At 41.3% G+C, this 27,799-nt stretch overlaps 2 protein-coding genes across 2 annotated transcripts; both read left to right on the top strand.

Moving 5' to 3' along the window:
• Positions 1-180: 180 nt before the first annotated feature.
• On the top strand, positions 181-7,395 carry ankrd40 (ankyrin repeat domain 40). Its single transcript, XM_018672196.2, has 5 exons — positions 181-757; positions 1,606-1,754; positions 2,026-2,670; positions 3,292-3,473; positions 4,632-7,395. Exons 1-5 carry the CDS (start codon positions 624-626, stop codon positions 4,773-4,775), a joined length of 1,254 nt encoding a protein of 417 aa, XP_018527712.1. The 5' UTR covers positions 181-623; the 3' UTR covers positions 4,776-7,395.
• A 5,570-nt stretch (positions 7,396-12,965) lies between these two features.
• On the top strand, positions 12,966-16,891 carry wfikkn2a (info WAP, follistatin/kazal, immunoglobulin, kunitz and netrin domain containing 2a). The gene is made up of 3 exons (XM_018672183.2): positions 12,966-13,577; positions 14,273-14,589; positions 14,799-16,891. Exons 1-3 carry the CDS (start codon positions 13,359-13,361, stop codon positions 15,997-15,999), a joined length of 1,737 nt encoding a protein of 578 aa, XP_018527699.1. The 5' UTR covers positions 12,966-13,358; the 3' UTR covers positions 16,000-16,891.
• Positions 16,892-27,799: the final 10,908 nt, after the last annotated feature.

The raw sequence follows: 27,799 nt of genomic DNA, 5'->3' as shown, positions 1-27,799 counted from the left end.
AAGAAAATTATTATCCACAGCCTGCGACTGACCCATCAACACGTGTGCGTTCATTGTTTTCTTTTTTTATTGCTCAGAGTTGTTTACTTAATGATGAGAAGTGCGGACCGGGTCATGTCATTGGAGTTTAGTAAAGGGGAACAAAACGCGTGAAATAACTGATCATATTCAGAGGGGAACTAACATTTGCACTCGCTGTTGTTACATCTAAAGATGCCCCCCGATGAGGCGGTGGTGTTTTTGGCAGCGCGCTGCTGACGGAGCTCTGAAACCACTGATGGATTGAATGAGTGTGCCGACTGTTGGCAGCGGTAGCATAACGTGAACTAACAACAGAAATAGATTGCGAGGACGGACCCTTCTGCGTAAACACCAAAGACTCCAACTATCAACGCGAAGTTACGTTAGCCGAAGCGATTTTCGGCCACAAGCTAGCACCAAAGACAGTGCTAGCACCTCGCCAAGCTAACCAGTAGGTAACGTTAGCCGGGTAGCTAATGTTAGCTGGCAGGGCTGTATTTACCGGACCCGTGTGGCATTAGAAGGGGAATTAGTATTGACAACTTAATCCGAGAGGCTTTTGTCTGTCCTATGATCTGACAACGCTAGTTGTCTGTACCAAAATGTCCACGACTTCGTTGGATAAAGAATTACAGGAGCGACTGAGAGAGGCGTCTGCCATCGGGGATATCGACGAAGTGCGGACACTGGTGGAGAGCGGAGTAAATGTTAACTCACAGAACGAAATAAATGGATGGTGAGTGTTTTAATGAATACATATGGCCTTCACTACGCGAGCCAACAAGTGTTGGTTTGCCTTGCTTCACAGATTTGTAAATATTCAGCTTGTGGCGCTTATTGAAAAGTTCAGTGCAGTCACTGCAGCCAAGTGCGTTGTTACAGGGATTAAAAGCGTTCAGTGTGTTATCCTATTAGGCAGAGCAAGGCTTGTTAGTCAGCTGGTCCTAACACCTTTTATATTATTTATCCAAAGAGAAAATAATTGCCCTTTTAGCCAGTGTTTTGGATTGAAGTTTAAAGCACCGTTTTTTGGTCCTCTCATAACAACAGAAAGGACTAGTGAATGGAACTGACTTTACAAGCCTGTTCCCATTGCTATAGTTCGTTGGTTAAATCACTTAATTGTCATATTGTAAACATGGATCAACTTTATGCAGTTAAATATCAACAGTAGGTCATACAGACTTTCGTGTACAGTAAAGTACTATGAACACTAGATTGAAATAACTGTGCAACATTGTCATTTTCCAAGCTTTTTTTTACATGTTGTTGTCTGTGCCCATAATCAGTGAAGTTAAGATTGTTTGAATTATGCTTAATTATGCTTTGACTCAGATCTTACAAGTCTGAGGTAACAATATGTCTTTCATTCTGTACACCAGTGGCACACAAGCACTGCCATTGTTCAGGTGGTGTCTGCCTCCAACTTCCTAGTTCAATACACACCCTGTGTGATGACAGGTGGAACCATGTAAATGTCATTCTCAAATGATCTAGAGTATAGACCATTTTAGAAATTTTAAGTTATTTTATTGCAGTGTTTTGGTTCTTTAAACTCTGTTCTTTCTCCAATAATCCCACCAGGACGTGCCTGCACTGGGCATGCAAGAGGAACCATAAGCACATAGTGTCCTACTTACTCAGTTGTGGAGCGGACAAAGAAATCCTCACGGCTAAGGATGAGTTGGCCTCACAACTCACATCCAAACCAGAGATCAAACGACTGTTAGGAGGTAAACTGTACTTTTCTCTCTCACTTGTTCCCTGTTCCTTTCACATCATTACAAGTCATCATTTGTTAGTGTCATGTAGTGTATCAGCTGCAGTCCATACTGTCTGTATGATACTTTTACATGTAATGTGCAGGTTAATGCATTGACTGTTGGTGGTCTAACTATCTACATCTGTTTATGATTTTGACTGTTGATTTTGATTTTCTGGGTTATTGCCTTGAGCTGTTACTAATGAAATAATCCTCTTTTTTAATGCACATTATTGCCACAGTTGAGGTGGAGGAAGTGCCTGAAGTCAAGGAGCCTGAGTTGCCAATCATTCCCAACTACCTGTCTAACCCTCCCTTCATGTACTCCAAGATGGACAACAAGTCAGAGGTCATCCTAGCACAGCAAATTACCCAGAATGGTTCTGGAGAGCACGTTGAGGACACACAGAGTGATACAGCCTCCCTTTCTCCAACCCATGAGCCTCAGAAATCACAGAGCCTAGTCTCTGACAGTCCCACTCCACCCTCCAACCCCACTACCCACAGCCAAGCCCCGGCCGGGGAATTCATTCCTGTGACTGAACAAAATGGCATGACACCCAGCCCGGCTTCATCCCACAACCACGCTGTCGTTAACTGCACAGTGCCCATGGACCTGTCAGTTGAGCCGCACCTTGTAAACCATGCTGACTACCCGCATGCGGTGGCGCACAACGGCACCATGTGCTCACCTCCGTTGGCCTCCCCCAGCCCCAGCTTGGCCAGCAGCGGCGGAAGCCAGGTTCAGGGCCCGGTGGCCGGCGCCAACCCAACCATAAGCAGGCAGCAGTCTATCCCGCAGCAGCTGAGTTACAGCCAGGCTGGGGGGTCCATGCCAGCTTTTCAGCCTTTCTTCTTCACTAGCACCTTCCCTGTCAATGTACAAGGTGAGAGAGAAATCATATGTTTTACTATGTCTAATGTACTGTCCACATATATGGACTTGGGGCCAACCAGTTATCTTTTATTGTGAGTTTAACACCTTAAAATCATGCTGGTGCCACTTTAAGTCCATATATGTGCACAGTGGTAAAGCTTCTGGTAGATTCTGCAGCTCTGGCTTTAATTTGTCACGTCTAAGTGGTTACTCATCCTCAGATAATTGACCCACAGGAGCAGAGGCATGATAACATTAGTATTTGCCTGTGTGTTTGCAGCCAACTTAACTCAAACCAGAAGGGATTGTCAATGAACGTCACCTCACTCACCATAATGACTGAACTGTCACAGGCTCACTATAACAGAGGCAGACACAGAGCTGGGAGGGGTCAGTCAAGTCTTCCCTAAAGTTTAGAGAAATTACAACATAGGGAAAGTATTTATTTGGATTGTGCATGAGGGTGGTGAATCAGACCTCATTATTCATGCTTGTGTTATCTTGACATGCCACTGTTAAGCATGAAATTGCTATAATTAAATCAGTAGCTCACCTTGTTATGTCCATCAGCTTCTTAAAAAGCACAATGTATTTGTTAATAGAGAGGTATCACTCTGGTCCTTCTCTGTAGAGTTGGTGTTGAAAGTGCGTATCCAGAACCCCAACGCACGGGAGAACGACTTCATTGAGGTGGAGCTGGACCGCCAGGAGCTCACCTATCGCTCCCTTCTGAGGGTCTGTTGCCGTGAGTTAGACATCAGCGCTGCGCATGTGGAGAAGATCCGCAAGCTGCCAAACACCATGTTGAGAAAGGTATGGGGGAAAAAAGGCAGAACGTTGTATGCAAGTTTATGTTGTCGACCGTTGTCACGCATACACAAAGAAACCTTCAGTGACTACCAACTTATAATGGCAATATATTGAACTTTCAGCTTCAAAAAAGTTTCTATCACTAATTTTTTTTTGTCTTGTATGACACAAAGATTCAGTGTGTGGTGACAGGCAGTTATGATACTGTAAAGCCCTTAGAACCCAATTTCAGTCATAACTCACTAAAATCTGACATAATGCTTTTTTAGATTCAGTATGACTTGCACTCTGTGAGGATCTCGTTATTCATCATCATTCCCAATGTCCATTTGTATGGATGGAAATAAACGTCCATGAATCTGCACAGACATCATAGAAAAAATACGCTCCTAATTACTCCAGAACTTGCCTGAGAATCATCATGTTTTTAAGTTTTCTTAACTGTCAAAGTAACCCAGTGATGGCTTTCTGTATGTCCACGGGTACATTGCAAACAAAAACTGCTAACAGCTAATTCGGCATACTTTTAATGGTGACAATTTGCCAACGTTTAAACACAGTCCACAAAAACAGTGAGGGTCAAATTGTAGCCCACAGCTAACTAAAGCACTCCATGGAAACTGTGTATTTCCTCTTTACTTCCCCCATAGGTTTATGGGACCTGGAGTTCCAAAACTTTGAGCAGCATTATCAAAGAATAATAATAATGGGTGAAAAAGGCAAAAAAAAAAAAAAAGGCCTCATGCATGCACACTGCAAGCGACACTGCCTCAACTCTCTAATTAGGTTGTTTGTGACTCACTTTAATGTACCACTGAAACCTCCTATACACTCTGTGTACACTATTTGTGTCATTATCCACTGTCTCTGACAAGTAATGACAGTGTAGTGCCTGTCCAGATTGAAAATAATTTAATACCTTCAGTATAAATTAATGTGTTGATTATTTTTTCAATTTATTCTTTAGTCTATGAAATGTCAAAAAATGCCACATTACAATTTCTCAAGGCAAAACAATTTTGGCCAGTTTTGCTTGCTAGATAAATTAAAATAGTACCCTGAGATAAAATAATCATTTCTATTCTGTTGTACTGATAAAAATGAATGATTAGTTGTTGAATTTGTTGTTTATTTTAAATGTGATTTTCCTTCCCCTTCCAGGACAAGGACGTGGCTCGGCTGCAGGACTTTCAGGAGTTAGAGGTTGTGTTGGAGAAAGCAGAGGGCCTGTCCCTTTTCTCTGGGACCGGGGGCCTAACAGACAGACCCTGCTACAACATGAAGGCCTCCCGCCTCACCTATTAGAGCTGCCGCAGAGCCCGAGGTCTCCCCTGCTTATGATGGGCTTCTGTAGCTACCCTCAAGCAACCTTAACTAGTTGCCTGCCCAGGTCCCTTGTTACAGCTTTGTTTGGCTTTGGTGTTTCGCCAATATCCTAAACTGGGATTTCTTTTTTTCAAGTTCTGTAGCTTTTGTCCTCCTCCTGTCCTCCTCTGGCCCTCCTGCCGCTTTAGTGTACCCAACCAGTTCTAAGCGATTACTGATGCATGGTGTACTCGATTATGTGCGAAAGTATTTGGGCCCTTCTCTCCTCTCTTTATCTCTTTCTCTCCGCCCACTGCACTTTGTGCCAAGGCTCTAGTGGGACAACAGAGAGGGACGTTGGCCTGTCTTCCTTATGGACTGGACTTGAATGGGGTTCTGCAATAGGCCTTATATGGACACATCTCTGTACTGGCTGTGAACTATGGTCACAGACAGTGGAAGATGGTCTGGTTAGACTGGGAGCAGAGGATGGCAGGAAGGATTTACATAACTCTTACTGATATGATTATCATCAGTCCACAGTACAGGACAAGTTGCAGCACAGCGGACTTGCACACGGCAACTTGGATTTCTAGCAAACTGACCTATAGTGTTATCAGATATTCTAGCTGGCGTACACACTTTCATACATGCTGTAGGCATAAACCTTAGTGTCTTTTCCTGCAGAGGGCCTAAATGTTAAGGTGGAGGTAATCTCACACCAGGTGAGATTTAGGGTGAACTTTGGACTAATAGTACTTTTATTTGCTCACTACACACACACAGTATGCTTTAATCTGTATCCACACAATGATGGATACGTTTGAGTAGGAGTACTGATTTCCCTACATATTTAGGTCATTCATTCGTACACTGTGGAAAAAGGAATAACAAGTTTTGTTTGAATTGTTCTCTTCTGTGTCTTTTCATGTGAGACAAAAAAACTTCATTTATATCATAGAGATAAACGTGCAGCGACTTGAAGCAGGACTCTTTTTTTTTTTCTCTCTACAATACATTATCACTTCTGCTTTGCAGGGTGTGTTGCTCAGTTCAGTCAGCATAACACTTGTAACTGTCAACTGTGAAGTATTTATTTTAAATTTTTGAGTCACGTTGATTCTTACTAATAAAGAGAGATCGTGCTTTTGTGCTCTAGAGCAACAGAGCTCAAAGTCCCAGCAAAGGTTGTGTATGAGGCTCACACTTAAGTTAAGCCCTTTTGTTGAATATTTTCAGTTTTACTGTCTTTCTGTGTAACTGTAATTAGAATCAAAACCAAAAACTAATCTAGCCAGCAAAGATACTAACTGCAGAAAAAACTATCACTGCTTCAGAGAAGAATGCAGCCTTGTTAGATTTTCTTTTACTCTAAGTGAAGAGGAAAGAAATAAGACATAGCAAAGGATTTTGGTTTTATGATTGAGTGCTTCCTTGTTCCTCCAGCACTAATCCAAATTATTATTTCTGACATGTTCATCTCTGTTGCACTGTGTCACCACAGTTAAAACCTAGGCTATCTATATGACGACTAGATGTCTTTAAAATGTAATGACTGAAAGCAACACAGAATATCAATATATATGGCTTCAGTTTTGGTTATCAAGGCCAGTCTAGTGCTAATATATAAGTTTTTATTAAAGAAAAAAGTCAACTTTGAGTTTTGTCAATGTTTTCTCTTTGGTACTTTAATTAATAGTAAGTAATAACATGATTATTCACACTAATGGCAAGGAAAAAATGTTCTTCTAATATATATTAAGAATTTAACTGGTGGAGAGGTGCAGCCATGCTGTGTTGGACAGTAATGTTGTTTATGCTGCTTTCATCGACACATTATATTCCTTTAATTCTCAATGCTGGGTCTCATTTACTTTAAGCAGTGCAGTAAGCGCTCACTACACAATGTCCTACAATCAAAAGGTTTCTTACCCAGTGGTAACTGTTTACTGTTCAAATGTATACCTGAAGCTCTTACTGTATTTGTATGTTTTATGATATATTTTTTATTAATTTGTATAATTTTTTTAACCAGCTAGGCCTGTTGTGTTTTGTGTCAAAAAAAAAAAGTCTACTATCGTGCAAGCAAGAGTTCAACAATGGGGATGAAAAGTACCGAGATGCTATTGTTGAAGCCAAGTGCAATGCGGGGGGGGGGTAAAAAGAATGTGTTTCCAGAAAGTTTGCTGTGAGAAGAAAAGGACTTCCAAGAGTGCTTATTTTACGTTCCCAACTATGTTAAATGCTTTATTAAGTGAAGTTGTGCCACACGTTTAAGGCAGGAGCTTGGTTTTGAGAAAGTGGGATGATGAGTGAGGAAACACCCCTCTGGCCGTCTGGTGCCCTGGGTGAGAGAGAGCGCAGCATGTTTTGAAATGGGTTTTTATAGGATCTTCTCTGATTCTGTGGAAAAGGAGACAACTAACATTGTATTTGTGGGGTTGCTTACTGTTCTAGAAAAAGCAGAATACAGTTTGACTTAACCTATGCATTCAGAGTCTGATATTTTTATATACAGTACGTCCTGTGTACTTGTAGAAATAATCTTCGGCACTGTTAAAAGTTGTGTGTTTTCGTTCTGGAGACCTGTATCTGTTCTTTGATAAAGCATGGTGAATTACTTGATCTCTTCCCTCGTTTTCTCTCAAACTGGCCTTGTGTCTTAGATAACCTTACGTTCATCTGACTAACTGAAGTCATTTTAATGTGAACATCTATCTTAATTCCCACTTTTAATGAAGGGACCAGTTGCATGTATGCTGTGGCTTCTGATGGGGGTAAACTCCACAGTAATGAATTTAAATGTATGTTTCAGCTTAGAGCCACTAGAGGGAGCAGAACAGCAAATATTGCCACTAGTTGAGCCATAACATACTGTAGTACCAGAAGTTAAATGCCACTTCACAAAGTGATAACGAGAGGATATCTTTTTTTCTGCTTGGACTTAATTTAATTCATAAAAGGTGTTTTAAAACTTGCTATTTAGACACAGGCACATTACACCTTTTTTGTACTAAAATGCACCAGCGTCTCGATGCCTTGGTCAAGCAAGACAATGCACCTTCGGTGCGCAGCTCATAAGAATAGGTTCTCTCAGAGTGAGGAAACATGAGGCCTCAGTTGTCTCAGGTTTGGCCATTTCGTGTAAATTAATGGAAGTTTTGGAGACTAACTGATTCGTGTGTCAGTGTCTTTCGTAAAGGGATTTTTTTTCCTGCTTTCATGATTGAAGACTAGGAAAAAAGTAATAGTGAAATTTGAAAGTGTAGCATTCAAGTCACATATATACTTTATTAGGATAAGATCCTATCTGCACATTGATTCTAATAAACCAGTGAATAATAATTTTTGACTTGGCTAAATTTTCTGACCCAACAGCCAAGAAGTCAGTTATATGGATAAACCCTCTTTCATGGATGTTATTTTATATTTTAATTAAATGCAGTATGTATCAACGATCTAGTACATTTTCTGTAAAAATCTGTCGGGGAGCTACAAAATATTCAGGTGGATGTATAGCTCAGCAAACAAATGAAATACCCAACAAATAAGTTTGTCATCACATTGATGCAAAATGTATTACACACAGCAGTCGTGCTCACTGATTTGTAATGCTACCTACAATACCTCAGCATAAATGAATGACAAAGTCTTTAACTATTGAGACAAATTTATACTGTTACACAGTAAATATCACCACACCCTACATCTAAAAACAAACAAATTTCATTCATTTGCATACTGACAGCAGTTGAACTTTTCAGGAGGGATTTGCCTGCTTGTAAAGAAACAGTAACCACTGCTATATGTTGAAGCTTGAGCGTTGCCTCAGAGTATATTTTCTGCATAAGTGAAATAAAGCTGATATATTTACTTAAATGTGCAACTTCTGGAAAATCAAACTACTCTTTTTACTGATACAGATGTTCACTGCTTGGTTTAGACTTCCTTTTAACTGATACTCAAACATGCCAGTTTATTACCAGTTATTAGGTACATTATTTCTGGAAATGTTCCAGATTTCGAGGCTCAGTATTGTTGTACCGTCCAGCTGTGGTTTTGTCTTTGGCCTGTCCCTTCACTTTTGACCTGCATTTGTGCAGCAAGGCAATGTTGTACATTGTGTTATGAACTGAACTGATGAGACATTTTGTTATGTTCCCTTTCTGATTTAAAGAACATAAACAACAAGTTATGGTCATACTGACACATCCGTGTATCTGTGAATTCCTTAACCTCTTCAGTGAAATGAATACAATAGGGTTCATGTGGAGAGCAGATGTTCAGACAATCTGGAGAGCACAAATATTGCATAATCTGAGTGGAACAGTGCTGAGAAAGTTAAATGTGTATGTGTATGTGTGATCTAAATATAGGGACAAAGGAACGTATGGGAATCAGGATATATATACATTTCACTGGACTTCCATGAATCCGTGCATATATGCCCTCATGTCTGTCTATCGGCATGTTGTGCTGTGTGTGTCTAGACTGGGGCTGAGGGATCAGCTTAGGGCCCTGCTGTGGCTGGACGTGTCTCTCTCCTTTGTTCTGGAGTGAGACACTCATAATAAGCTTAGTAAGAACAGTCATAACACTTGCATTGTTTTGAACCGGCTCCACCAGCCTTCCCAGGCCTCAGTCATGGGCAAGGGACGCTGTGGACCTGCATGGTCAGGAACCCTCTAAGAGCATTTTAGAAATGGAGGCAGAAGGCGACGTTACTTGCAGGTACGCGTCTCGGTCGATGTGCTCGGACTATGGCCCGTGGTGCAGTTTGTGCCCCTCTCTAACAGGCATAATGCACAAAGCCAATGTACAGAGCTACTTATTTACATCACAAACGCATGCATGACACTGTAAAACCACTGAGATTAATGGTGAAACTGCTGAACGATGTACAGTAGCTTAAACCTATAAAGCCTAACATCCCGTGATTGATTCACGTGATTCATGATGAATATAATGAGTAATTAATCCAGTACAATTAAATGATGGAGTAGAGCTAGACTTATTGACCAAAATGTAAGGACATATGGAAGAAAATAAATACCAGGGTCATCTTATAAATGTAGTGTGTCTGCCATCTTATTCTTTAACTGTGAAGACCTACATACAGCAGACTGGATAAGGGGATGCATTTTGACTTCAGGACTTTGAACTCTTTTGAGTCTCTTAAATTGGCAGACCGTCACCTGTCTTTCTATGACCCCCATCTCCGCGTTTGTGCTGTCTCATAACACATACTTAGAAGAAGTTCCCATGGGTGGAGACAGACTAGAAGGAGTGGCATCTATGTGTTAATTTCTGCGAATTTCTTAAGATAGTGATGATACGAAGTCTGTAGTGATTAGATTATAGCCTCCTCACGTCATTGTTGTCAAGCGCATTAAACATTTCTTCTAGCATTTAAGGGCAACAGTTGGAGGAAGATTTTTATGAAAATTCAAATTACCGTCATCGGTAAACCGTCTCTGTTGCACCCATCTTTGTTTCTCAGGTTCTTGAAAACCCCTTAGTCATTACTTCTTGTGGCCTTTAGATTATTTAAACAGCAGTACATTGTATACCTTTAATAGATATGCAACGTTACTATATGAGATTTTAAAAAGTTACCGGATACTGTATGAAATTACTGATTCAAAGACCAACTCCTCAGTCAGTTAACAGGTTTAAACTTTGTTAAGTGATGCTGAACATTATATGAGATGCTTAATTGTTACCTTTTTATGAAAATGTCTTGAGAGAAAATGAGTAGTTGTGAGATTGTTTGTCAGAGAGGCTGAACTCAAGGTGAAATACCACATCATCGTAGATTCAAGATATTTAATCATGTTGGCAAATATCCCCGCAAGCTGCAAACATGTACAAAAACAAACCTCAAGTCTCCATATTGTGTGACGACTGAAAATAAACATTAATGGAGACATCACATGAGTCGCGAAGCTGTTTTGAACCAGGCTCAGAGAGATGGCGAGGGTGCACTGAGAAGGTCAAAGTCAAGGTCTGTTTTCCAGACAATACATGTGCTGAAGGCAGAGACGGTCGGAGCGCCCTGCGTGGGGTCCTCCGAGTGGCTTTATTCAATATGTGACATGCCCTGTAGCCCCAGTGTCGGCTATGCTGGGAATGCAGGGTCTTGAGGGGTGAAGGTTAGGGGTGGAGGGCCAGAGGGGGCTAGTGGGTAAGCAGACACTGAAAACACAGCTTGACTGTGTTTGTGCATTTGTATGGACTTAGGTGTTTGTGTGTGTGAGAGTGAAAAATGTGTAAAATGAGTAAAGATGATGAATATAATCACATTTTATGCGCATGCGGGAATATGAATGTCACCTGTGTGCATGTGTAAGTGGTTGTGTGTGTGTGTGTGTGTGTGCGTGCGCACGCGCCTGCGCCTGTGCAGGCTCACAGACAGCAGACCAGACTGAGACTACAGGGTTTGGCCTGGAGAGCACTGGGCCTCTTTGGACTCAGCAGGGACTCAGCTTGGGAAGCACATACTCTATATTGGCACACACACACACACACACACACACACATATTGAGGCTATTAAAATCTTAATTTTTTTTGTTCTTCTAAAGATAAAGGTAGACCAGCTCTTAAGCTTTTAGGTTTTTAAAGGCTGTGTGACTGTGTGGTTGGAAATGTAGCATTATGTTTGAGTGTGATTTCCTGTTTAGTTTGACCTAAAATGTTTCCGTTTGGCATTATTGAAGGACATTATCCATATATTCAGCTTACAGCAGAGGTCTGTACTGTTCCTGATTAATTTGGTTTAATATGTCCATATGTAAGACAGGTGACATACTCACCTGCTGAAAAATGTTGATCACATTGTGTCAAATTGCACCAGTCCTGGATGACAAAAACCTGCTAAAAACTAGAAAAACAGCATTTCACACCATTGTATTACATTGTATGTTTCTGCACATGGTCATCATTAACACAGTTCGCTGGTTGGGGCATTTCAAAAGATTTGCAGTGGCTCATTCATAAAAAACAACAGTATGAACTATTGCTCAACAAGTGCTTTAACAAACTGAATTGTTTGAGGATGCGTGTTCTGTCATCTGAATCTGTTAAACTGGAACAGTATATTATGTGACATTAGAATATGGACAGTTGCAGTTTAGTGAATCTGTTACTCTGTGTGTGGATTTGATTCTGCACCGGCTGCATTCGTGTGTAGTGTAACACTGATGGTGCAGCCAGCATTGCAGGAACTGAAGTCACTCTATCTAAAATATATTTTTTTGATCTGTGATCTGAGGAAAAATATTTGTGTTTCCACAAAAGACAGCACAGGTATTATAAAGGTGGCTGTTATGACACCATCAGCTGCTGCAGTAGGATTACTGACACCACCTGTCTGGAAAGTATGGCCGCTGTTGGTGTCAGAGTTTCTGATTTACATAAACTTTTAGGAAAGAGGAAGAAGAGGAGGACAGAAGGTTTCACCTAATTACTATCTAAAATGTACCACCATTGTATACATAGATTAAAAAAACCTTAGCAAATTACATATAATCTATAATGTAAAATTATGCATTATATGTAATAATGAAGTAATATAGATAAAGCACTTTTTGATAAATCTAATCAGAGTATGCTGCACAGTAGAGAACAGAGACTAAAAGAACTGCACTGAGTTTGGTGCCATCTCCTGGAGACTGACATTTGCTTCTGATGGACAGGAGAGATTTTACACTAATTAATGCTTTATTATGAGACCGCATACTGCTCAGTCTTGTCACTTAATACTGCGTTTTAATTTGATCCTATATGTCAAAATATCATTTTAGTACTGACATATGCAAAGAATAATATTAGATACTGCACTAATAGGAGCTATTAGCTGAGATGTAACTTGCAGTCTGTTAACAGTGATGAATGTAAATAAGGAGCTGTGCCATAGTGTGACTATATAAGACAAAAAAGTTTTTTTTTTTTTTAAAAAATTATAGGCTCTATTCAGTAGCCTTTATATTTACATCTATTTTTGAATGTGTGCCGACATCATTCTAAAATGTTTAGTTCGTGCATAAATTTTATAATAAATGTATCTCCTACATTTTCCTAATATATTCTTACTAAATATCTCCATCTCCTTTGCACCAGCTGTGCCAGCTAAGGGTTAAGGCAGCCCAGCGCCTTACGCACAGGTGTCTCGCCAGTCCTCTAAGAAACAGCGGCTGCGAACTGTTGGAGAACTTTTTTTTTTTCCTTTAATTAAGTTGATCATAACTGTAACTCAGCTGGGATTTGCTGTCCGACTAGACAGGCCACTGTAATTCATGTAGTTAGATCTTAAGTGGGTTTGCGCGCCGCAGCTCTAATCTCTTGCTACTATTAAACGTGGAGCGATAAAACCTGGAGAGCTCTCCACACCGAGCCTGGTCCCGCACGGTCAGATTTTCGTCGTTTCTATTGCTGCTTCTGATCCCAGCGCTTAGAAAATCACCTTCGTCGAGAGTTTAAAGACTTTTTTCAAAACTTTAAGGCCGCGTTAGACTCAGTTGTCTCTCGCTGGATTTCTTTTCTTCAAGATTCTTTTAAGCGTCCGTTCTGTTATCGCGCCTGATATGTGGTGGATGCTGTTTCCCCGATGGATTTGGTTTCTTCTGGGACACTGTTACACTGTACTCCTTTATATGGACAGTTGCCGCGTGAGAGCTATGCCTATGCCCATGTCTGTGGCAAAGGTGGTGTACTCTCACGCTGGTCTTTGCCCGAATGACCTGAACCCCAACCTGTGGGTGGATGCTATGAGCACCTGTATGCGCGAGTGTGAATCCGACCAGGTGAGTTCTCCCGCCGCTATCTCTATATACACCCATCTGTCACCTATTACAAAACTGAGTCTAGCAATTCACACAGTTCATGAGGTGTTCAAAAACTGTATATCAGATAGTCTTATCTTATGGTGTTTTGGGTCCTCTATAGTTGTGCACAACAGTTAAAGAACTATTTTTGCTTTGGAGTAGTACTGAATACTGAGGATACACTACTTGTTAAAGTTAAACAAACGACCATAATAATGAGGTATATATTGTAATGCATACAAAGTTTTCAGGTCCATTAATTCTTATGTTGGAGCCTACATGAAGCTAAGACATTTACCATCATCTGTCCTAAATGCATAAGGACTCTACAAAACTGGAATATAACACGTTGTGTCATATCCTTTGGTACAAAATTCCTAGTTCCCAACAACTTCTGTTTTTCTCTGCTCTGTGCATGAGCTGCTGCATGGGGGGTTATAAGAAAAATAGCAAGCTGAAACCAAACACAACACAAATAATCTTAGTGGTTATGTAATGTTACACAACATTGTTAACTATTAATGTTGTGTCTTCGTGAACTCATGCGCATGTGTTTAAAGAACCCTCTGATCTAAGTGATTGCAGTGAAATCAATAGGTAGAGGAGTCAAACATTTTCTTTGTTTTATGAAGTGTTTTATTTCGCATTAAATCCCAACTGTTTTCCAACTTTAGGACTGCGAGACGTTTGAGAAGTGCTGTCCTAATGTATGTGGTAACAAGAGCTGTGTGGCAGCGCGCTACATAGACATCAAGGGAAACAAGGGCCCCATTGGAATGCCAAAGGGCGCCACCTGCGACAAGTTCATGTGCTCTCAGCAAGGGTCCGAGTGTGACATCTGGGACAGCCAGCCTGTTTGTAAGTGCCGGGACCGCTGTGAGAGGGAACCCCACTTCACATGTGCATCTGATGGCATGACTTATTATAACAAGTGCTACATGGATGCAGAGGCCTGTTCCAAGGGTATCTCTATCTCTGAGGTCACCTGCAGGTAACATGTTAAGTATTTAAGATCTCTACCTTTTGTTTTTGGTGTGATGAGGTAAAGTTGTCCTTTTTTAGTCATCACAATAAAGACATTTGAATAACACCTTTTTTTGCTGGTGTAGAAAAATATATATGACTCTATACAATATATCAACATAGGATACAGTTAAAGAAAGCTCTGATTAGTTACATTCTTATTCAATCTACCTACAGGTACCACCTAACCTGGCCAAACACCAGCCCAATCCCTGCAGAGACCACTCTACATCCTACTACTGCCCTCCAGACCACTCTCCCAGCTGACATCCAGCTCCCCAGCATACACAGCGGCCCCACCCAGCTGGCTGTTTTTGCTGGAGAGACGGCTAGCTTCCTGTGCGAGGTGTCTGGGAAGCCGCGTCCGGAAATCACCTGGGAGAAGCAACTGAAGGGCAAAGAGAACACTGTCATGAGACCTAACCACGTCCGCGGGAATGTCGTGGTTACTAACATTGGCCAGCTGGTCATATACAACGCACAACTTCAGGATGCCGGCATCTATACATGCACTGCCAAAAATGTTGGAGGAAGTGTATCAGCACACTTTCCCTTGGTAGTGATCAGAAAAGAGGTGAAAGGTAAGAACGTAGAGGGGAATAGCACCAACTTGCCTTTTCCAGCTGAAGAGTGCCTCAAGAGTCCAGACACAGATGATTGTGGAGAAGAGAGCATGAGTTGGTACTATGAACCTAAGAGGAATAACTGCTTCACTTTCACCTACAGTCAGTGCAATAAAAACCGGAACCATTTCGACACCTACGAAACCTGCATGCTGTCATGTGGAGGAGAGCTAGCGGCTCCCTGTAGTCTACCAAGCCTCCAAGGGCCTTGCAAGGCTTACGAGCCTCGCTGGGCCTATAGCAGCAGCCTCAAAAAGTGTCAGTCCTTCGTCTATGGAGGCTGTGGTGGCAACGAGAACAACTTCGAGTCCAAAGAGGCCTGTGAAGAGATGTGCCCCTTTCCGAAGAACCACAACTGCAAGATGTGTAAACCTCGGGGCAAGATGGTCACCAGCTTCTGCAAGAGTGACTTTGTGATTCTAGGGCGTGTGACTGAGCTGACGGAGGAGCAAGAGTCGGGCCATGCTTTGGTGACGGTGGAGGAGATCTTGAAGGACGAGAAGATGGGTCTGAGGTTCTTTGGCAAGGAACCGCTGGAGGTGACTCTTCTGAACATGGACTGGAACTGCCCCTGCCCCAACATCACAGTGGCCGACGGGCAGCTCATCATCATGGGTGACGTTCAAAATGGGATGGCCATTCTGCAACCCGACAGCTTTGTGGGTGCCTCCAGCACTCGTAGAATCAGGAAGCTTCGTGAGGTCATCCACAAGAAAACCTGCGATTTTCTTAAAGATTTCTCTGCCGTCCAGTAGGTTCTTTTAAAATCTTACACTCACTGAAAGTTCCCTTGTTTTAAGATTATTTCCAAGCTCCAGTGACCTCACCAGTCTGACTGACTGCAAGTAAGCACAAAACTAGTAACTTATCTGTAACATTGGAGGTTTTGTTGCCTCTTTCAGACATTTTTCTTTCCTTCTTTTGCTCCTTATTACTCATTAGACCTAAAAAAAATTCTTATAATCATGAGTCATAGTCATAATATATCATTTTTACCAGTTGTTTTCATTCATCATTTCTTTACAGATGCTGTGTTAAAACTGTTTTTTAATTAGAATCAATAAAAGCTAGACAGTTTTGGTGTGAACACCAGGGACACGCTGTCTGAAGGCAAGTAGAATAGGAATAGTCACATTCACTTACCCTGTAAGTGAGTGTGAGTGAGTGTGAGTATTTAATCTTTATAACTGCATATTAAAATGACATTATAGTTTTTTCTTCAGATGTTATCTTGAGTACACTAATATCATTCATTTAGCAGTATGTTTTAATATAATTGGTTTGTTTGCTTTATGTTTTTTTGGGGCCTCCCAAAATAAGATGTTGTATAACAACTGTCCTCACAATAATGCAATGTGAAGCCTCAGTTTATCTACCAGAATCAAATAAGCTCTTTGGTTCCATTTTTTTGTGGAATCTATTTTGATAAGTTTAAATTTACAATACAGAATATGTATGTGGACTTCTGTACTTCATATTTATTTTTCTTGATCTATTTCTCATAGGGCTATGGCCAAGGGACATATACATATATATATAATTACATAGAGTACATACATATTTATCTATGATATACTTTATTAGTGTTCATCAAAATGTTTATGAAATATGATGGTAAAATGAATAAAGTTGATTTTGAAAATATTACACTGTTCTTGCTTTTTGAGGTTTTTGTACTTTTCCCTCTGCCAGAGACAAAATACCTGACATGCTCTGAGTTTATCAAAAGACTCATGCAGTCAGTGCATGTACCATTCTGTAGTTGACATCCCTCTATCCATGTCCTCCTCCTTCTACTTGTATTTCACACACACTCACACACAGGGCCTTGTCTGGCATTAAAATCTGAAACAGGTCACATTCCAGCCCAGCTGTGGTGGCCTGCAGAGTTGTGTGTTGTGTTGTGTCTGGGTCTGGGGCCCTCACATAGCACACACCCCACCGGCCATCCATTGGCCTCGTGCGGCCCCTTTCATGTGCAAGAGGCCGGGGTGAATCGAAAGAGGAGGAGGAGAGGGATGTCGGCTGATTCTCTCTCTTTCCTTCCCTCAGTTGGCCACATCTGTGTCAAAGGGGCATAATGAAGAACAGAGACGGGAATGGGAGGGGTGTAAAAAGTCACGTAGAAGTACGGGAACGTAACCCTTGAATTCAACTTAAGCTAGGATAGAATGATTTGTCTGCATTAACACTCAATCATTCTATAGAATCTCTAGCCCTACATGAAGAGATTGTGGCTAAATCCTGGTGTGAAAGAGGCTGGGACATTGGAAAAATAAAAACATGCATGAGTATAAAGGTGCAAATGGTTACAGTCAGATGAGAATCAGCTCAAGGTTGGCAAATGCTAGAACTGTGGGATGCCTTAAAAAGAAAATTAGTCACCAGAACCAGCAGGACATACAGGAAACAAAACATAAGGAGCCAACTAGCCACTGAATGTTTTCCCCCTTCCCCCTCTGCCCTTCTCTAACCCCCTTCCTCAGCCCTCTTCCTCAACTTGTCTGCCCATGCAGACCGACAGACAGCCAGCCTTGGGCAGCGACCTCTGACCCCACTAATGAAAAAGAGGCCACCAAGGAAAAGGCCACTTTCATTAGAACTGTTGACAAGTGTTAAGTGAATGGCTGAGCTCCAGACTAGCTCCACACAGCCCCCTTGATGCCTTGCACATCACAGCCGGTTGCTGATTTCAGTATCAAGTTCACTGAGAGACCACCAGCCAGGCAGCCTGCCAGACAGACCATAATATTAAGCCAGACAGCCACAGGTACAAAGGGGGGGCACAGTGCCCTCAGTGACACAGTATCAGTGAAGAACTTGCTGGTCCTCAGAGGGATGGTCAACATTCTTTCAAGAAAACTAAATCAAAAAGGCATTACATGAATCATTACACTGTGAAACTCAACTTATTTTGTTGTTAGGGTGCAGAAATACACCTTTTCAGCATATGCCAACAATCTAAGACAGTCTCTTGTCTCAAAAACAGTGAGAAATTTAAACTTAAGCCACAATTCTTTAGTTACAGGACACAGGAAAACAACTCTCAGGGTTCACTGTTTGTTTAGTTAAACACCAGACCTAATCAACCAGATTAAATCAACGCTGTTTTATCACTAACTAATAATTTCAGAAGTCATAATCATGGGTTAAAGTGATGACTTGTGCTCATCAAAATGTTGTTTTAAAACAGGGTTAGCTTATTGACATGTGAGTTATACATATATTTTTTAAAAATCTTAAGTCTTTTATCTACTATAATGAGGACCTGTTTGTGTGTCTTTTTAAGCATGTCTCAGATTAGTCACATGGCCATGGAAAACCACAACAATAGTATAGTCCACTGTGAGATGTGAGATTTTTTAAATATACAAGTCTGGGTGTAAAGGCATCGTTGCATTATTAAAAAGAGAGAGAAATACACTGGGATAGAGGAAAAGACAGAGGGGATAGATGAAGGGAAAAAAGAGGAGGGACTGAGAGTGGAGCGGAGGGAGCATGACCCACTTTGCATGCAGGTGGTTCATCTTGGTGAACTGATGCGTGCACGGGGTAGGGGGGGTGTAAACTATAAACACACATTCGCTCACACTTGCTTGCACATGTGATATATGCACTTCAGACGCATACATGCTGTAACCATAATCACAGCTTACATGCCCCTTTGGATAACTGGACATTTTACCCATAATTCAACTGAACTCATTTCCAGTTTACTATAATAAATGGACTAATGACTGATGCTTTGTGCGCAAACACGCCAAGACATCAAATGTGTACTACATTTGAAAGCATGTGTAAGATATTGTAGGACTTGTGCTGTAGTTATTTTTGCATTAAGTTCTACATCTGTGCGTAGGAGATTCAGTAAAGAGACAGATATTTAGAAAACTACATTCCTTTTTGTGCAGTCACTGAAGCTGTCCACTGGGTGGCAGCACAACATTTAACAAAGTTAGTTACTGGAGATAAAGTGTATGATAATACACTGAATAAAATGTCCATTTTAACAAGTGAGTTTAATTCATATTTAACAATAAAGAATATATTTTTAAAGACACAATTCTGCATGTGGAGTGAAAAAAATTACTTGTGATCAGTAAAATTGTATATATATCTTATATGAATATGTCATAAACCAGAGCACTAAAATCAAGAAAATGCCAGTGTCATCCCCCAGCATAGATTAAATAAGTAGTTACAGATTTCTGTTTACAGTGTATAGTATGTCCTGGATTCAAAGCAGAATTTTATGTAATTTCCGATCTATTGTACACACACAGTGTCACTTGCCCTATGAATGCCTCACAGCAGTCAGCCAGATGGTCTGGTAGATTGTGCCCAATGCACTGGATGTGTGCACCCATACACACACACACACACCACACACATACACACAGTGTCAATTGCTGCACTCCAGAGCACAGCTGGTCCGTGTGTTGAGTTAGAATAAAAAAATCCGCCAGATGGGGAGGGATAGACAGAGGGGACAGAGAGACGGAAAGTCATGAATTACCAAGATAAAATGTGGAATACCAGAACACTACATTCACACAGTCTATAAATCCATGCACAAATGTACGCACACAAACACACAGCGTGAGTGCAGTGGATTAACATTGTTGGCATTTGGTGAGGAGTATGAGTAGGAGTAGAAATTTTTACAGTCACAATGAGGACATTTCATGTTGAAGTTTTTGGAATTACATGGCTATACAAACAAGAACATCCACAAACACACTGATGCACAGGCTTGATTTTCTTCTTTAAATCTCATACACACCTTGACTATTGCAGCGTTTCAGTCCTCTCCTTGTTTATTTCTTAAGACAGGTGAAGGTGGGTGGATGGTGAACATAAGGCCTGCATGTTTGCAAACGTCTGACTGCTTGTTAACAATATGGCATGTGTTTGCTGACAGAAGGAGAGAAGTAGGAAACAATTTGGAGGAGATGAGACATAAATCGAGGAAAACTGAAAGTGGGAAGGAAGAGGATGGATAAAAGTGCAGGAGGGGGAGGGGGAGAGCAGGGAATTGAGAAAGGTAAGGAGACAGGAGAAAAAGGAGAAGAGGACAGGGGGAGGACATAGAGGAGCAGAGGGTAAAGGGTGGTGGTGGGGTAGCTGGGATGAGTGAACGATAAAGGGAGAAAGGTCATCGTAGCATAAGGAGGGTGTAAATTGTTCAGAACATGAAACTGCTGCTGTCGACTCCAGAGGATTCTTTTCTTTTTCCCCCTTATCTTTTTGCTTTCTAAAAATAGTACCTGCTCAATGTAGGGGGAAACTAGGACACTGTTACCTCACATCTCTCTGTTGTATCTATACCTACTTTATTACATTTTAGATAGCTAGATAGATAGACAATTCACCTGCGATGATAAGGAAACCATGTGGGAGATTCACTTGCGACATTCTCCTCACCCTCTTTAGCGTGAATAATAACCATGTTTTGGGAGAGGAATAGTAATTTTCTCCATTAGATTACAGCCTTACACGATGCACTGAACAAATCTGTGCCCTCTAATTATCAAATATAGAGGCGCTACGTCGCTAAATAGCACTTGGAATTTTAAACATGTAATTCTACATGCCATGACATGCAGCCACATGCAACCAAACACAAATGCAGTATGCTTACATGTAGAAATAGAGGCAGAACTAATTATATGACCATAAAACTACCGTGAAATTAAGCTTTCCGCCACTTAGCACGAATCTATGGAGATCATAGAAAATAAATTCAGAACACTTAAATACACAGGAACCTGTGTGTATTAAATAAACAAACAAACAAACAAACGCCTGAGGCTTTCAGTTTGTGAAATTTCCATGTGAAAGTGATGTCTTTTTAATGAGATGTGACATCAACCAGCCTGGTTTTGATTCAGGTCATACTCACAAATGTATCATGCACACATACACCTACCTTGTCTGTTTGTTTGAATTTGTGTTGTGTGTGTGTGTGTGTGTGTGTGTGTGTAGCCTGTGTGCACTCTGTCAACCAAAGAAACAGTGGAACTCATCTTTAGTTTCAATTATACTCAAGCGGTATTTAAACAAGAATGACAGAGAGTAATGGAAAATAAAATAAAAAATCCAAACGGTAACCAGAGAGGGAGAAAGCGAGGGAGGGGGGAGAGAGAGAGAGAGACCGAGGGAGGGGGGTGGTGGGGATGAGGGGATGCTCGGGACAAAATGTTCTAATCCCAAACCAGCATCACAGAGAGTTACTCAGGGATTTCACATTGTTTCTGTTTTGGGACGAGGACCATTGTCCTAGAGTGACCCAGCAGAATGGCAGCAGAGATCAGCTGCTCGCAGGAGAGAAGCAGAGGATATCAGTTACTGTCGATGTGACTGGCACGTCTATGAGTGTTTTGAGATGAAAGGGACAGAGAGAGAGAGAGAGAGAGAGAGAGAGAGAGGGTTCACATCAAATATTTCACTGTGTATAATGATCATTAACAGGGTTGTGATGTATGCTAACAGTGCAGTACAGTAAAGTGTGACTTTGCTCAATAATGAGCATTGTAAAGGAGTACAATTTGAAATGTAGTAAAGGCAATACAGTTCCGAATCATAGTACGCCTCTGTTGTTTTTGACAGTTTGGAGGTTAACTGGTTTGCTGTTTTACTGCTAGTTTGACAGAGGGTTGGTGTCAGTTTGGTGTGGGGACACAGTCAACCACCAAAAGAGGAGATATGTACATCCCAGTTCAACTTCAGGCTTGTCTTATTTACATAGCTGGCTTCCTAATGTTATCCAGTAGTAAGGAATCACCTGGTTTAGTTCAGAGTTGGAGGGTGTCACAATAAGGAAGGGACTTCATGCTGTCAGTAAAAACCTCTAAACTGATGGCTTGTTAAATTACAATATCTTGTTTTGTTTTTTAAATACAGAAGATGTAACATGTGGGTGTGGAGGCTTTCAAGTTGTTTAAAAACGACCCTTGGGGCTGAGTAATGAAAGTGACATGTGAATGAATTAATTACACTAATTGCAGTTGAGTGAATAGTAATGTAATTACTTTTTTAATGAATAATATGTAATGTGTAAATTATTACATTCTTCAGGTAACATGCCCATTACTAGCCAGTACACATCTTGATGTGTATTGCAAAAAGTCATCGTGGGTCCCACGGCATCATGTGACCTGCAGTACTGACTGTGGCCACTGCGACAAAGTACCAACAAAACCCAGTGGTTTGTGCATGGCACTGTGTCATCTTTTCGTTTATACTGTGATAGAAAGTTGTATCACACATACACGTGCTTACAGATACAGATACAGCATTCACACACAGCAGGGGAGCCCTAAATGCTGCTGTAATTAGGCTCAGTGGGACTGTTCTTCAGTGACCTAGTAGTAGTAAACGCGTAGGACCTTACCACCGGCTGTGCTATCAATACCAGATTTAAGCTGAATGTTAAACACAGTGACCCACATTGGCACTAATCACAGCCACCGAGGTGAACCTGTTTGCGGTAGATGGGTCCAAAAGATTTTGTCAAAATATTTTCCTCTTCAACCTCCCTCACTTGAATGATGCATAAGCCTCTCCTCAAGTGTTTGGATGCTCTTCCAACCATCCCAGCCTATCTATCTATCTATGTACAAATATATATATATGTGTGTGTGTGGTGTGTGTGTGATCACCCAAACCTTATACGCTCATATTTTATATCACCCAAATTTACATGGAGGTAAAAAATATCAGCCATTAATTTTCAAAGCTCATGTGTACAAGAGAAATTTGAACCAGACGCCAGCCTGTTTTTGTTCAGGTAGAAAATATACCAGGCCTTTCCTCATTGACACAGACCTCATGTCTGTACAGGCTCTGTAAATAGCACTCTTTCTGCTTACGGCCACAATGACTTCACAGCCCCCGTTGCTGTGGCACCGGAGGGGCCAATGGATGCAAGTCACTGCTGAAGTGCTATAAAGCTCTGCAGACACTGGAGGGAGTGCTAGACTTCTAACAGGGGAAAGTTTGTTTGGATAGTTTGTTTGACGTTTGAGTCGCTGCTCTCAGGTCAGTTTCATGTTGTTCTTTACAGAGACAAGCACAAACATCAAGCACAGAACAAATTAGACTCAGGAGCAATGAAAGTGAATCTGCCAGACATAAGGGACACTCAATCGTTTAATGAGAAAAAGCAGATAAAATGTCCCTGATTGATTTTCTTTATTAAATTAACCAGTTAGTTACTAACTGCTGTTTGGTGCTGAACTGCTAACGTACAGTGGGTTGTTAGAGCTTTTTCACCGAAAACAACTGCTTGGTGTTTCCATAGACAACACTGTGAGAGCTATGAGAGTGAACCAGAGAGCTAAACAGTGTACTGAAACTAGATAGGAAGCACCTTTATAACATGCTGCTTTCCATCTATGAAAAAAATTAAAATGTTAGGTGAATGTCTGTACACATAAATTAATTTAACTTTATTTTCAACCCACAATCTTTATATTAAGATTTAATATATAGAAAGAAATACTATAAATACTATAAGAGCAAAGACAGCAAATCTATTGCCTCTCTCTTGTTGTCTCTCTGTCTGTTTGGTTCTTTCAGAGTACACTTCAGTTTCACCACGTAACTCTGTGGAGTGGGGAGAAAAAAGGGTGCCTTATCCTGCACCTATCGCTGTTTGTTACCATCTTAGCATTTGTAGCATCTGACTAATGTTGGACCTTACATAATAAGTCACTCACCGAGACCCAAGTTTAGCACGGGGGGGCTATGGGGTAGCTGAGAAATACGCACGTCAGATAGTTTCCTCAGTAAGTCATCGTCTCCTGAGGACTATTCAGCTGAATTGTATATAGTTTACAATCTGTGTATAATCAGTTACTGATTGTGACTTGGATAATGGTGAGTCCTACAAGGGTTTTTACATTGTTTACAGCTGACAGAGACTATCGAGCTACATGGAAAATGGGCTTGCTCATTTTCACACACATTAATGTATATCATAAGGCTTAGGTGTCTGACCTTATTTCAAGAGTAGCATTACATAAGCGTTCACTACTTGAGATGGAAGGAAATGCCTGGGCCTGTCAGAGACAGAATGAGAGAGAAGTTGCAGACGAACTATTTTTGGATTGCAGTCAGGTTCCTTTCTCCACAGTTTGTGCCTCTCTGCTGTGAGAGAGTATGAATATTAATCGATGCTTTTATCATTTGCTGTGGAAAGGCTCCCTCTGTGTGTTTGAATGGCAGGAAAGCCATAAACCTATTTTCCCTTCCGCCGTATTACCATATGAGTCGAAAACATTTCTCACGGAAAGAGAGCAGAGGACTTGTTTGAACATAAAAGCTGCTGTGTGGAAGTGAAGCTGGGCCACATGAGTGAATAATTTGTCCTTTCAGATTTGTTTAAAGAGAGGATGATTAGTAATCAACAGGTAAAACGCAAGATAAATGACGCTTTCCACATACGGGCCTTTGTCAGGCAGGTGTGCCTGTGGGTGTGTGGATAAGTGTGTGTGTTGACTTTACGTGTGTGTGTGTGTGTGTTGGCTGCGAGGAAAACGTCTCTAAGCTGGCTACAGCCAAAATCCTCACGTGCAGCTCACATCTAATCAAGGCTTGTGTGTGTGTGTGTGTGTGTGCGCGCGCGCATTTATGTGCAGCAGATCCCATGACGTCACACTTTCGTCCTGAGCAGCTTAGGTGGCGTGTCGGTGTGTATTAAACATCCAAATCACATGACACTTGACCTCTGACCTTTGCTGTGCTGTGCACCAGTGAGAGTAAAACACATGAGCTCAAACAACAGTGTGTGTGTGTGTGCGCGTGTGTGCTGGATCAGAGAGACTGAAACATAATCTGCGCAAATCTTGACCAAAACAACAGACAGAGAGAGGGAATGAGAGATGAAAAGAAGACAGATTGGAATAAAAATAATCAGATAAGACAAATAGAAAGTGTAGCTCTGCGCCACTGAGGGATGAGCGAGTGAGCCTGACAGTCGTTAATAATGTCCCACTGGGGACGTCACCTGCCAAACGACCATTAATAGGCTGCTTGAATAGACTGGAGCAGGCCAGAGGGGGGCTTATATCAAAAGTTTGCCTGGGGATGTGACTATGCCTGAACTGTTGCTATGACAACTGGAGCTCCAGCTGAAATGGGGTGAAAAAGTTTGTGGATGAATTCATAAAGAGATGAGAAATCTTGCAATCGCAACAATGGCGGATGACAAAATCGACAGGGCTGTCCATTGTGAATACCATGTACCTGCAGTGCTGTAGTGCCTCTCATTCTGTTCTTATAACATATACTGTAATAAATAAAAAAAAAACCCTAATCATTTACTTCATTTTGATTAATTAGGCTTGTCATTCTAATAGAAACAACTTTTCTCAAGCTTAACGGCTTACAGGAGTCTACCTACCGGCTAATGTAGCGTGCAGTACAAATTACCATGAAACATCTCTCATAATCGCATCACCAGTTCCGCCTAACATGTATTCCTTTTATAGCCTGATACTGTGACTCATATAAAATCACATTACATATTTGACTCCCTTGCTTTGAAAATGAGCTGCGTGTATGTATGCATACTCTGATGTGTACAGTTGCCTGGTAATATGATTTTGCCCCTGAGCCGCTCTCCCATATGCTGTATGTCGGCTCTCATATCTATTGTAATGTCTGTTCAGAGCCCGAATCGTCTTCCTGAGCAGCCATTAGTTTCCTCTTCCAGCTATGGTTGATTTTGACATCCATTTGGGGTTGGGGAGGGGGTATGTGCGGGAAGGGCGCAGGGATTGGGGGTGGGGGTGAGTAAGAAAGAACTGTTACAGGTGTTTATTTAGACATAAACATATATTTTTCTTATGTGTGTGTGTGTGTGCGAGTGTGTGTGTGATTTGTGTTTGTATATAACACTCATGAGGTGCACAGCAGCAGATGGCATGTGCTGTCGTCTGCCAGAGCTTCCACTTCTCACTGTGTCAAACACACACAGACACACGCACGCACGCACTAACCCATGCATATGCACACACATGCAACGTCTACAATTATCCCCCTTGAAGACTCATCTGCTCAGGATATTGCCTTGGGACGGAACAGGAGCTGAAAATGTTGCAGCAGCTTTGCTGTTTGCAGTTAGGGCAATTATTGCAAACAATGAGAACACAATGCCTAAATGTAACTTTGAGTATTTACTTTGTCCTTGGAGTTTCTTTAATGAATAAACAAAGACTTTGGCTATTGCCTCAGTGCACTGTAGTTGGTTTTCTCGAGCTCACTCACACCTTTTCTTGACCATGCGTGAACAACACTGCAAGCTCCCATGTGTGTTTTAATATGCATATTTTATACATAAATAAAACTATGTAACATATTGTGTTTTGTTGTGTATGATTCCATAATTGTGGTTTTACTTAATTATAGTCAGAATATTTTAGTACTTTTTCCAGCCATTTGTGTGTGAGGCCCATACTAACAGGTGCAGAGTGTATTATTGGATTGGTGAGTCAGTTTGTCTGTCAGACAGTTTTTAAAACTGAAAAAAAAAAAAAACAACCCAGGGGCTAACCCTCTTTAATTCACTGCATTCATGTGATACTTACTACGTAATAGAGAAAACACCTATACATACACATAGATGCCTGAGGATATACATAAACACAAAAAATGACACAAAGACACAAACGCATGCGCAGCCTCCAACATTAGTCCATATCCGCCCCCCCATCTGTCCCTCACATGTTACACATTCACCTCTGAAACACACACAGTTTTGCAAACAGTCACACAACACAACAACACATGTCCTTCAACCCAGGGCTAATATGTGTTGCACTCATGCCACCTTGATCCCACTCACCCACCCACCCACTCCCAGTGCACTTCCACCCGGGTTTATTGTGATACACGCCACAGCCCCGCTGCACTATTAGCATTCGCATGGTTGCTGTAAGTCTGACGTATGGGCTGTTTATAGCTTTGCCCTATCAATAAGAGATGACCAGTCCCTTGGTGCAAACCATCCAGGCCAAGTTATATCATAACGTGTGTGTGTGTGTGTGTGTGTTGAACAGCTGCAAGCAAAGCCCTGAGCAGGCTCTCTGCTGATCCTCTGCTCTGCATTAGGTTGATGTTTCCTCTCCTGTTGCGTGGTCAAGACAGACAAGACGAGGCAGGCACATGCACCTGCTCACTTGTATGTCTATATATATATATATAGACATACATGTATACTCACACTATATTTACACACACACACACACAGACATACAAAACAAACAGTCATCGCAGAGATATGTCCATGTACACACAGACACATATCTAACAAACTGATAAAGATTATCAAAAACACATGTGACCTCAAAATTTAACAAAACACATACAGTGAAAACAAGGAGGGAAAATATGCAACCCTGGGGCAACACAACTGTGAAAGCCATGTCACATTATGCAGACTTAAAAGAAAAACAATTTTCCAAAAGACAGAGAGGGAAGATATTGTTTAGGTGCTGTTGTTTTCCTGTTGGCAGCAGTAACAGCAGGATGGAGCATTAGGTGGAACTCTTT

The sequence above is a fragment of the Lates calcarifer genome, linkage group LG11 (assembly GCF_001640805.2).
Source record: "Lates calcarifer isolate ASB-BC8 linkage group LG11, TLL_Latcal_v3, whole genome shotgun sequence".
Classification (NCBI taxonomy): Eukaryota; Metazoa; Chordata; class Actinopteri; family Centropomidae; genus Lates; species Lates calcarifer.
Note: the sequence above shows the minus strand (reverse complement) of the source record. Positions and strands in the feature narration are given on the sequence as shown.

Coding starts and splice junctions, on each gene's coding strand:
- ankrd40 (XM_018672196.2), top strand. CDS start 624: ATGTCCACGACTTCGTTGGATAAAGAATTACAGGAGCGACTGAGAGAG. Junction 758..1,605: donor CAGAACGAAATAAATGGATG/GTGAGTGTTTTA, acceptor TAATCCCACCAG/GACGTGCCTGCACTGGGCAT. Junction 1,755..2,025: donor GATCAAACGACTGTTAGGAG/GTAAACTGTACT, acceptor TTATTGCCACAG/TTGAGGTGGAGGAAGTGCCT.
- wfikkn2a (XM_018672183.2), top strand. CDS start 13,359: ATGTGGTGGATGCTGTTTCCCCGATGGATTTGGTTTCTTCTGGGACAC. Junction 13,578..14,272: donor GCGAGTGTGAATCCGACCAG/GTGAGTTCTCCC, acceptor TTCCAACTTTAG/GACTGCGAGACGTTTGAGAA. Junction 14,590..14,798: donor ATCTCTGAGGTCACCTGCAG/GTAACATGTTAA, acceptor ATCTACCTACAG/GTACCACCTAACCTGGCCAA.